Source organism: Salvia hispanica, chromosome 3 (genome assembly GCF_029641045.1).
Source record: "Salvia hispanica isolate PSC_SH4W2 chromosome 3, Shi_PSC_v1, whole genome shotgun sequence".
NCBI classification, from domain to species: domain Eukaryota; kingdom Viridiplantae; phylum Streptophyta; class Magnoliopsida; order Lamiales; family Lamiaceae; genus Salvia; species Salvia hispanica.
The window spans coordinates 1,425,634-1,437,854 of record NC_142694.1 but is presented as its reverse complement, the minus strand read 5'-3'; the positions used below and the strand labels follow the sequence as shown (position 1 = coordinate 1,437,854).

The 12,221-nt window shown below is 31.8% G+C and overlaps 1 protein-coding gene across 1 annotated transcript; it reads left to right on the top strand.

Annotated features, from left to right (window-relative positions):
* The first annotated feature begins 5,471 nt into the window (after positions 1-5,471).
* Positions 5,472-11,864, top strand: LOC125211093 (putative late blight resistance protein homolog R1B-16). Its single transcript, XM_089069435.1, has 3 exons — positions 5,472-6,123; positions 8,906-11,147; positions 11,530-11,864. The coding sequence occupies exons 1-2, from the start codon at positions 5,695-5,697 to the stop codon at positions 11,120-11,122; spliced, it is 2,646 nt and encodes an 881-aa protein (XP_088925561.1). The 5' UTR covers positions 5,472-5,694; the 3' UTR covers positions 11,123-11,147; positions 11,530-11,864.
* Positions 11,865-12,221: the final 357 nt, after the last annotated feature.

The window sequence follows — 12,221 nt, the reverse complement described above, 5'->3', positions numbered from 1 at the left end:
TCATGAGATCCTTTATAAGTTTTCCTGCAATAGACTTATATGCAGTTGTGAAGCGATCCTCAATATTATGCAAATATTCTTTTGCAATATCAGTCGTTGAGAGACTTTATCTACAACGAATATTCTAATGAACTGTAAACTTAGTCCTGTTAGATTTTTCCCAAGCATTATGGGCAATCAACCAACTACTTTGATCAAAGATAATTGGATTATCATTCAACAGTGTTAGGTTCCAAGTCCATTATTCTCCAAGAGTGAACTTAAGTTTCTCTTTCCATTCAGAGTAGTTAGTTCCATTAAGTTGGGGAACGTTTGAGGTAAACATACTAGTAGCAAAAAATATATGTTTTTACATTATAGGATCAATTAAGAAATGAATGCTCACATATAAAAGCTTTGAATAATAACACGAACATTAATTTAAAAACCCTATCATGAGGCAATTATGAAAACTCATTTGGGTAGTCTTCATACAATAATAAAAATCATGTTTTTAATATTCATATCTCAGTTCAATAATTGAGTAATAATAAATTGGCGTTACCTTTGGGTAATCGACACCAATTTAAATTATTAACTCCATTAGTGTTTATTATGTCGCAAAGACTATTTCCTTTGGGAATCTAGACCTTTTATGACAAACAAACTCTTTAGATAATGAATAGCCACAACAAGCATGATGATTAAATGCATACATAGATTTTCATATTAACTTGATTATAAACTCTTCTCATTTTACCTCACTTTGGTGATTGCAAAATAAACATAATATAATCAAGAATGTATAGCGATTAATTGCTTAAGCAGATTTTCACTTAATTTGATTATAAACTATTATTTTACCTCACTTTGGTGATTGTAAAATAAACATAATATAATCAAGAACATATAGAGATTAATTGCTTAAACAAATTTTATTATGAGTTTGATTATAGACTCTCCTTATTTTGCCTCACTTTGGTGATTGCAAAATAAACATAATATAATCAAAATACATGTTAAAACGAGAATTGAATTATGTAATCATTCATTCCACCGTCTCGGTAGATTCATAATCATAAAACATTTAATTGAAATCTCAATTCATCAATGCATATATTCAAACTCAATTTACATAAAGTATATACACAATCAAAATACCCAAATCAATTCCATATACATAAATAGAATCAATTTGGAAACAATATATTTAAAACATGGAAATCATTCATTCTCAATAATGAGCATACAAATATGAATTCACAATTCATCAATTAAAAAATATCCATAATCAAAACTATGGAGACAAGATTACGGTTTATGGAAATATGACATACTCATAATCAAATCTCAATAAAATATCAACTAATTTCATTCTATACACATGCATCATGCGAATATATATCAAATATAGTCACATAGAATGAACAACCATCAATTAATAAAGCAATTGACCAATACAATTCATAATTAAATCATGCGCATCAAATTAAATTTACCAATTCAAATATCTCACTGCCACGACGTGCAAGAACAATAATCCATAAAGACATCAGTCATATGAACTCATTAAATTTGAATACGAGATTCACGAATTGAATCAATCAAACTTAGAATTCACAATTCATTAAAATAAATAGTTAGGCAGAAACCATTTTCCATCAAGAATTGCCGAATCAAAACATAAAAGTTTAACTAGCAATGCATATATTGAAATCACAAATACGTAATGCACAATTTACAAAATATGAATTAATAATATGCTTGAGCATGTTTTAATAACAGTAGGATCAATCATAGCAATTTATCAAAAAATATGTTTTAATAACAGTAGGATCAATCATAGCAATTTATCAAAAAATAAATTCATAAAGTATGGTTTTCAATAATACGAAAATACATGAGTTCTCAACCATGCTCTGATACCACATGTAAGACATTATTTATCATCATATATACAAAAATACATAATTGAATATAAATAAAGCAAGATCTTCGAACAACATGTATTTCACGTACAACCATAAACATAATAGGATCGAAACATACCTTGGCGATCCATAGCGGAAGCGATTGAGGAAGGAGGAGACGAACTTCCCCGGACTTTCTTTGGCGTAGTGGCGTAACTCCAACTCCAAGGATTTGTTTCTCTCTCTTTCCCTCGTTTATGTGTTCTCTTGATGTGTGTAATTTGATGGGATCACCACACTTGTATTTATAGGCAGGGAGAGGACAAACCCTAAGTATCAAACCCTAAAAGCCCTTTCCATCAAAGAGGCCCAAAATAATTAGTAAATACATTTCTTATTGACCAAGAATATAATCTTCAGTATATTAATATTACTAATGGATCACAATCAATTCTAATTAAATCTTTAATAATATATATGCACGTTTCTTTTACTTGATGGCCAAGGGAATGAATATTCATTCCATAAAAAGATTATGTAATCAATCTTTTCCATTTATTGGCAATCAATCGCCATATATATATACATGAACATATATTCTCTTTGGAGAAATATAATATGATTATTTAATTAATTGATGTGACAATAATTAATTGATAGTCAATTAATTAGGGTAAAATGTGTCTTATACCAAATATACTTATTATACTAAAATCCAATTCTATTTAAGATTCTATCACATGTCACATATGTGAGACATAAAACTTACAACATGCTCAAGAGTCTCATCATTCCATTATTTAATTTAAATAAAAACACCACAATATTAAAATGCATTAAAAATATCCGATTACTATTACAAATTAAAATAAATTAAAAATTGCATAATTAAAATCCTAAAAATTTAAAATTACATAATTAAAATCCTAAAAATTTAAAATTACATAATTAAATTCATAAAATTAAGAAAACCAACTACGCGTTGCCGAATTTCGCCCAAATGTGTTTGATTAGGTCTTCTTGTAGCTCATTGTGGATTTAAAGTGGGTTTGAGTGAGTGAGGAAGATGTAGATGAGTTCTGTGAAATGGATGATGAACGGATATATTTTTTGGAAATCCAAAAATATATATATATTTTTATTTTTGGTATTATTTTCAAAAAAAAATTTAAAAAAAAAAGGAAAATCCAACGGATATACCGTTGGCGAATAGAATTGCGCCACGTCAATGTGCTCGCTGGCACAGAGATGCATCGTGCAGCACTGTGCCAGCGGATTGAGCGCAGCGGCGAGCAGCAGTGCACCACGCCAGCGGCACAGACGGCGTCCGTGCCAGCGAGCACCACTGCGGATGCTCTTAGATTATTCAACCAATCATGTCTTATTACTCAAACCAAACTTCATAGTACGTAATAATATTTCTATATTTTCATATAAATTCACCTTTATACATTTGACTTTTATTAGAACTTATCTTATAAGACATGTAATTTCAATTTTTTTGGAATCTATATATCATGATGAATCATTCTTGCATATAGTGATATAGTAATATAATTAATTGTAGAATATAATTGTAAACTGGTACTATGAAAACAAATCCAACTTGTTATTTCAGAAATGGAATTGATTCCTAAGATTATTAGGCATCACAACTGGCTTTTCACGTTCACAAACGATAAAAATGAGTTTAAAAAGACCACTGTTCTCAAGTCAATGCGCATACGACTGACTATAAAGCCACTTGCAGAACTGAATATATATGGTACATCTATTAGTTTTGTTTTAAAAAAAAATTGTTCAGAGTAATATTGTTTAGTCATGTGGAGGGTGTGAATCACATCAATATTGTTTTATATAAATAAACAAATATCTACTTGCCATTGAATATTGTTATCACATGATCAATCAACACTACAATGCACCACTAGCGTTTTTAATTTTTGAATAATTATGACACTAATATGTGTGCCAAGAAATTAAAAACATATCACCAAGTTTAGAATACTTAGTGACATTTGAGGGCCTAACTAATTTTTTGATCTATAAAAGTTAAGTTATACTCCCTTTATACTATAAAAATAAACATGTTAAAATGATATAAATTTTAATGTATAATTAATAAAGAAAAAATAGAAATAAAAAGTGATTAAAGTATTATTAATTGATAATGAACTTATCTCATTAGAGAGAAAATAAAATAAAATAAAAATGAAAATTTTTATTTTTATGGACCGGACTAGAACTAAAAACTTATTAATTTTTTATTTTAGCTAAATAAGAATTTGAATAATTTTGTATAAAATACTTCATTTATATTTCAATAAGTTAACTTATACTCCTATAACTGTGCACATACTTGAATTCATGATGATACGACTTTTTTTCAAACTTATTATTCATATTAGAATTATTTTTACAAAATTAGTCTAATTTTAGGGAATTAATGAAGTACTATTTGATTCGCAAAACCCATTATGTTGTGAAGTCAACGGACGCTTAAATACGGATTAGTTCATTAATACGAATCATATGACTTTATGTCTTTACACGCCTTCACATCTAACAACCCCTATTACAATAATATTAGATATATAAAGTTTTTTTTAAAATTACATAAATATTAAGTAAAATAACAACGGTAGGACCCACATTATATATTAAACCACCGGCAGTCCTGGAATTTAAAAATTAAGAATCATTTTCAACTCTTAGATCAAAAGATCTATGATGGGTCCACTTATGTATCCATATTGTGTATCGATATTGCAAATTACTAGTACATCACATGCTACGATGCTTTGTAGAAATAAATATGTGCAAATAGTTATAGTATTAGATTTAACCTAGGGTAATTCAAGATCTATAAACAAATTAGTCCGGATTGATCCAATGACTTCATTGTGATGTTAATCTTCTGGCTTCACATTGCACACCGTGAACGGAGTTATATGAATGCAAAATTTTAGGTTCCAAAAAATAAAATATTCATATCAAGTACTCCACCCGTCTCTTAAAATTTGTCACCATTTGACTCAGCACGGGATTTTAGAAATGCACTGTAATAGAAAGTGAGTTGAAAATGTTAGTGAAATGTGGATCTTATTTTTATATATTAGTTTTAAAATAAAATGTTAGGGAGAATGTGTTAGTGGAATATGAGGTCTACTACCAAAATGGTAAAAGTGAAAGGCGACAAATTTTTAGGAATGGACGAAAAATAAAATAAGTACTCCGTAACAAATTTTCACGGATGGAGTAGTATTTTGTTTCACCAAAAATTGAAATCAATCTAATACTACCCCGACAATTTTGATTTAGTTTTTATGTATTTAGTTTTAAATACTACTCCGTATTCAGACAGCTCACAGTAACGTGCACTTATATCTATGACTGCAAAACAATTGATCCACTATTTATAACTGGTTAAAAAAACCATAAAAAAAGCACAAATTAAAATAAAATAAAATAAAATGGCGTTTCTTCCCATTATTTAATTATCTCCGATGGCAAAATTTCATCGCATATAATGGCGCGCAACGATGACTTTGATTTCTCAGCCTTCATTTCACAAGTCTCGTGCAAATTTAAAGTGACTTTTTCTGTATCATGGACTGGAAATTAATGTATTTCTAGTAATTTATAGTACTGCTAGTTAGATTAGAATACGCGTCACAGCTCACGGTAAATTGCACACCTATATATATATATAAATATACACACACACACACGAGTGGAGAGCATTCTTTCACAAATGACGGCTACTTAATTTTCATCTCCTGCAAATAAAAAGATAGAGAGAGAGATGGCGGACGCAGCTGTGGAATTCCTGCTGAACAACCTCAAGGAGCTCATGCTGCACGAAGCAGGGCATCTAATGCATGAGACGGCGGGAAGCGTGGGCAAGTTGGAGAGCGATCTCCTCCACCTCCAAGCCTTCCTCAAGGACACAGTGAAGGTGCGGGAAAGCAATGAGCGGATAAAGCTGATGCGGAAGGAGATTCACGATGTCGTTTACGATGTCGAAGATATCATTGATGCACACGTGGCAAAGAACAAAGTTGCTGGGCGGAATAGTCGTTTCTACACACAATTGCTGAGTAAGCACCAAAGCGAGCTCAATCTCCACAGCATTGGGCAGAAGGTGGAGGCTATCAGCGGCCGAGTCCAGCAGTTGATGAAAGAAATCAATCTCACCACCAATGAGGAAGACGAAAAGGAAATACCTTCTGAGGTTACCTTTCTACCCTCTCATATTCACATGCTACTACTCTTTTAACTAAAACATGTTTTAACAACAATAGGAGTTAGTACTAAATTTTAAATGATATTGTGGGTTGAAAAAGGAATAGGAGTCACATTTGGGTAAAAAATGCAGGCCATGTTTGGTTGTCAGAATTTTATTTGGGAAAGTAATCAGATTTCTTAAATTTTATATTCATGTGTTTGTTTCGGTTTTTAATCAAATTGGAAAAGTAATCAGAATCCGAGAACAGGGAAAGTTAGTACAACTTTCCAGGATTCTGAATCTTAACTTTTCGTAGGTATTCTTTTTCCTAGTACCAGGATTCTTACATATTTAAGCAATATATTATTATTATTATTATTATTGACAATATTTTAAAAATAAATTAAAATTATAAATCATACTTAATTTTACTATAATAAATAACTATAATTAAAATTATCATAATGAAAATTATATTTTATAATAATTCATAATAGAAATTAATAATTTATTAAATAAATAAAATATAATTATATAATAAAAATTATATAATAAATAATAATAATTATTATTATATTGTATAAATTAATAATAAATCAATAAAGTCATAGTGCAAATTTAATTTATAAAATTTATTCAATTATAACATCTGTACATATTATAATTATAATATACTCCCACCGTCCACGAAAATTCGTCCCGGTTTGACCGGGCACGGGTTTTAAGAAATGTAATGGAAAGTGAGTTGAAAAAGTTAGTGGATTGTGGATCCTACTTTTATATATTTGTTTTATAATAAAATGTGAGTAGGAATGAGTTAGTGGAATATGGGGTCCACTACCAAAAATGGTAAAAGTGAAATACGACAAACTTTGGGGGACGGACGGAAATGAAAAAATGAGACAAATTTTCGTGGACGGAGGGAGTAATAATTATTGTATTTATTATTATAATAAATCAGTATAATACTCCACGTAACTATAATAATTATTATAATAATTATTGTATTTATTATTATAATAAATCAGTATAATACTCCACGTAACTATAATAATTATTATATTATTATATATTAAGATGGATAATTCATATTTAAACTATCCATGGTAGTAATTAATATAATAATATAATAATTATTATTTATAATTAATAATTTATTAAAAATTGTACAATATTATTCTTTTTTATAAATAAAAATAATAATAAGTATATTTTTAGTTTGGTGTTTAAATTAAGTATAAATTTAAAATCTTAATATTTTCTAAATACAGGAAAGTAAAGTTACTAGGAATAGTATGAGATAAGTTTATTTAATTAATATTTTCCGAGGAACGCAAAAAGGAAATATTTTTTGAGGTTACCTTTCTACCCTCTCATATTCATATGCTACTACTCTAATAACTAAATGATGTTTTAATATGATTAGAAAAACAATTAAATGATCAAGATTGGTATTCTATTCTTTATGAGTTAATTATTGCTATCAAATATGCAAAATCATTACGTTGATGTTTTTTCCAGCCATGCAAAAACGTAAAGAGAACTCTAGAGTATAAAACTTAAAGTAAATTTAATATTCAAAGTTTATCTTTTTAATTCAATAATGATGCTTTTATATAGCCAAAGGAAAATCATAAGCTTATGAAAAAATAATACTTAAAGGAAAAATAATTACTACCTCCGTCCCCCAAAATTTGTCTCACTTTGATCCGGCACGGATTTTAAGAAATGTAATGGAAAGTGAGTTGAAAAAGTTAGTGGATCGTGGGTCCTACTTTTATATATTAGTGTTATAATAAAATGTGAGTAGGAATGAGTTAGTAGAATATGAGGTCCATTACCAAAAATAGTAAAAGTGAAATTGGACAAATTTTTGGGGACGGACGGAAATGAAAAAATGGGACAAATTTTCAGGGACGGAGGTAATAATATTTTTTCATCTACTAATTCTATTAACTAAAAAATAAATAAAACCCACAATATAACCTTCTCCAAATCTTGTTTCTAGAATTGCATGTGGGATATTGGTTTGGTCCAATTTTCTCAGATTTGGGGTATTGAAAAATGGAACTTTCATCTATTGCTTGAATTTGTCAGACTTTTAGTTCGTTTTGGGGTGTTAATTTGCTTGAGTTCCATCTAATTTTACTTGATTTTGTTGATAGCTTTGATTGATTCTAGAATAACTTTGGGGTGTATATCTAATGTGCGTTATTTGGTTGAGTATTCACCAAATCTAACTCTTATTAATTAAAATTTATGTAAATTAAATAATAAATTTCATATATCCTAAGTCAATCGTGATTAAATGTCAAATCATATTAGAATTATTTATTTATTTATATATTTAATATAATCAAAAAAATATAGTATTTCTAGTATTCACGTAATAAGGATATTTTCGTCATTTCACGTTCTATCTATAAAATAAAATAATTTTATACACGATCTTATTAACCAAACAATATCAAAAAAGTTCTATATGACACTATCTCAATTTCACTCCAAAAATGTTACTATCAAGTTAACCAGCTTGTTGTATCCAATCTACACAATCAATCGAGTTCTTGCACTAGGGATTGATCATTTTTACCAATGAATTTCACATTTGACTAAGATTATTTAGTGGAAATTTCCAATTAAGCTGATTATGAATGTTTAAGGGAGTCGTGGCATTTGAACATTTTTCCATAAAAATTTATACGAATATACATACTAGACCTAGGGCTCATTTTTACGACTTAGAAAGCACTAATTTCTTCCTGCATCTCTTATACTTTTCAAACAGCCTCGACCACCAGGAAAGGAAAAGAAGGTGGTGGGCTTTGAAGACGTGACCGGATGCCTCATAGACCGTCTGACTGAAAGAGCTGACGGTCTTGATGTCATTTCTCTAACTGGTAGGTTTGGCAAGACGACACTGGCATGGAAGATTTATAATGATCCTGAAATCATCTTAAAGTTCCCCACCCGCATATGGCTTACTGTTTCAGCAAACTTCATAGAGAAAGATATCTTTCTACGCATCCTCGACCATTTTACCACTCTAGATGCCGACATGCGTGCCAAAAATGGAGATGAATTAGCTGAAATTGTATTTGAATATCTCCAGATGAGCACTTTCCTACTAGTGATGGATGATATACGGAGCATACCTGCTTGGGAACGACTTAAAAAGGCTCTCCCGTTAAAGGAAAACAAAAGTAAAGTCTTGATCACCAGTCGAGAAGATAGTGTGGGAAAGGCTGCTAGTAAGCCAAGACCTTCCGTGCCATTGCGTGCCTTTGTGCCAGAAGAAAGCTGGGAGCTCTTCCGGTTAGAGGCACTGGGCAAGCTGGAATGCCCTCCTCAACTGGTACAAGTCGGGAAAAAAATTGCATACGATTGTCATGGAGTGCAACTTGCTATAGTCATCATAGGAGGCATCCTTTATGAGTTATCATACTCAAATAATGTGGATACAACTAGAAGGAACTGGCTAAAAGTGTCGGAAGATGTGAACTCATATCTCAGTGAGAGGGACCCGCAAGTACGCATGACAAAATTCATATCTTTGAGCTATGAGAGTCTACCTCACTATCTGCGACCTTGCTTTCTCTATCTGGGGTTGTTCCCAGAAGACTATGAGATTTCAGCTTCAAAATTGATCCGCCTGTGGATTGGAGAAGGGTTCATACAACAGGAGGATTCACATATTCCGTTGGAGGAGGTTGGACAAAATTATTTGAAGGCTCTCATTCGTAGAAACTTAGTCAAAGCTCTCAAGTTTAGAGCTGATGGTAATGTTAAAACATGCCAGATTCATGATACCTTGCGTGATTTCTGCCACACTGAAGCTGCAACTGAAAACTTTCTCCAAGAGATCAAGCTCAACGAACAAGAAGAACGTGTGCCTCCAATCTCTGAGAGGTGCCGCCGTCTTTCTATTCATTCCGATTGCAAGCTATATATCTCATCAAAATCTTTAACACCTCTGGCCCGCTCATTTGTATGTTTCTCCAAGGAGCCCGATGATGACCTGTCTGTGAAAGACATCACAAACTTCATTAAAGCCTTTAAGTTTCTCAGAGTTTTTGAGGTTCAAGCCTTGACATTGAAGGATATTGATTCTGACATCTACAATTTGATCCATATGAGGTACATTGCCTTGTCCATCACCTTGGATATGCTTTCTCCGCATTTCGACAAGATGTGCAACATGCAAACTCTTATCATCAACACCACTTCTCCTACCCTTATTGTTAAAGCCAACATATGGAATATGAAGCACTTGAGGTATTTCAAGACAAATGCCTCTGCAACCTTGCCCTTGGGCAAGTCCACTGATTGTACAAAAGAGCTTCACACACTCGGCTTAATCTCCGTGGAAAGTTGCGAGGGACTTCATGAGCGGGCTCCCTATCTGAAGAAATTGGGCATCAGTGGGAAACTAGCCTTGCTTTCCGAAGAAAATGGACCTTTTGATAGTGTGAGAAAGATGAGATATCTGCAAAAGCTGAAACTAGTAAACGACAAGGCCCAAGAAACAGAGCGACTGAGTTGCCTACCAAAAGTTGATCAATTCCCATCTGGACTTACAAGCCTCACACTGTGCTCGACTTCCCTCAAATGGGAAGAAATCTCTATTCTCAGATCGCTCCAGAAGCTTGAGGTGCTCAAGCTAAAAAATCAAGCATTTATCGGGCACACCTGGGAGTTAGAAGATGCGGATGGAGGTTTTCCGTCTCTTCAATTCCTGCACATTGAAGAGACAGATTTTGCTTTCTGGCAGGCTAAATCCCATCACTTCCCCAAGCTTAGAAGCCTTGTGCTCAAGCATTGTTACAGACTTCGTGAAATTCCAGTTGATCTGGCTAAAGTACAGAGCTTCGAGATGTTGGATTTGAATACATGCACAGTTGCAGTCAACGCTGCCAGGAAAATCGCTGCTCAAAAGGATAAGATATTTGGCAGAGGCTCAGAATTCAAGCTCTCAATCTTTCCTCCTCCCCCTCCGGCTATATGATCAAGATTGATTTTACCATTGACAGGTGAGTTATCTTTCAAATGCATACTCCAACTTAATCTTTTTATAATTTCATGTTAATTAATTTAAACTCTGAAAAGAAAAACGATTCAACTACCTTTGGACTGAGGGAATGTAGTATATCTTTCTGAAAATAGAAATTTGATTATACATATATTGGTAATAAAATAGGTGGACAAATATGAAGTAGTGCATGTGCGGAAGTGTAATGAGAACAGCTAGTGTATATGTGTCCTGCTAATATTGAACTTGCATTTTGTAATATGACATTGTGCAAATTTCATTTGAATATGCAAAAAAAAACTTTCGATATTAGGAACCATAATTGACAATTTTTTTGTCTCATAAACTTTGTTTCAAGTTTGATAGTTTGCATTAATTTGCAGGGACTGATGTAGGCTGGCTGGCTTGAAAAACTGTTGCACTTCAATTTGTTCTTCGCATTGTTATCTTGAACTGTTTCTCTTCTTCAAATAATCGAGCATATTCGCTCAGATTGTAATAAATGCTGCACTTGATTCGGTTCATATGTTGAACCGCAAAACTTTGCGTTGTGGTGTAGCTTGTGTTATTTGATTGTTCAGTATGGAATCTCAGTTCGTTCATTGTGTCAGGTGAGATCAAATAATTTATCGTTACATCCTAATTTGTATGGTGTTCATTGAGCACATTCTGAACAATTCTGATTTGGAGCTATGTATATAGTCTTGACTTAATCCCTCTTGTGATTGTTCTGTTGTTCTGATTTGGAGTATTATGCTAAAAGTTGGTTGTTTTGTGTTGTTTTAATTGTTGCTTTATTTACACTGCTTTCTTTGAAGTGCCTTATTTTTTTCATGGAAAATGGTAGTAAAACACAAAAGAATGTCGAAGATACATTATCTTTTGTTTTGAGTAAATACATAAAAAGTTACATTGGGTTTTCCTAGTTTACTACTATTGAAATTATTGTAACAGGAATTGTTCCATCATCAAATCTACCTACACATGAATACCGTGTAATGTAACACCCCTTACTCGATCAGAGGAACTGATATGATTTGGAGCTATGTATATTGTCTTGACTTAATCCCTCTTG

Coding starts and splice junctions, on each gene's coding strand:
- LOC125211093 (XM_089069435.1), top strand. CDS start 5,695: ATGGCGGACGCAGCTGTGGAATTCCTGCTGAACAACCTCAAGGAGCTC. Junction 6,124..8,905: donor AAAAGGAAATACCTTCTGAG/GTTACCTTTCTA, acceptor CTTTTCAAACAG/CCTCGACCACCAGGAAAGGA.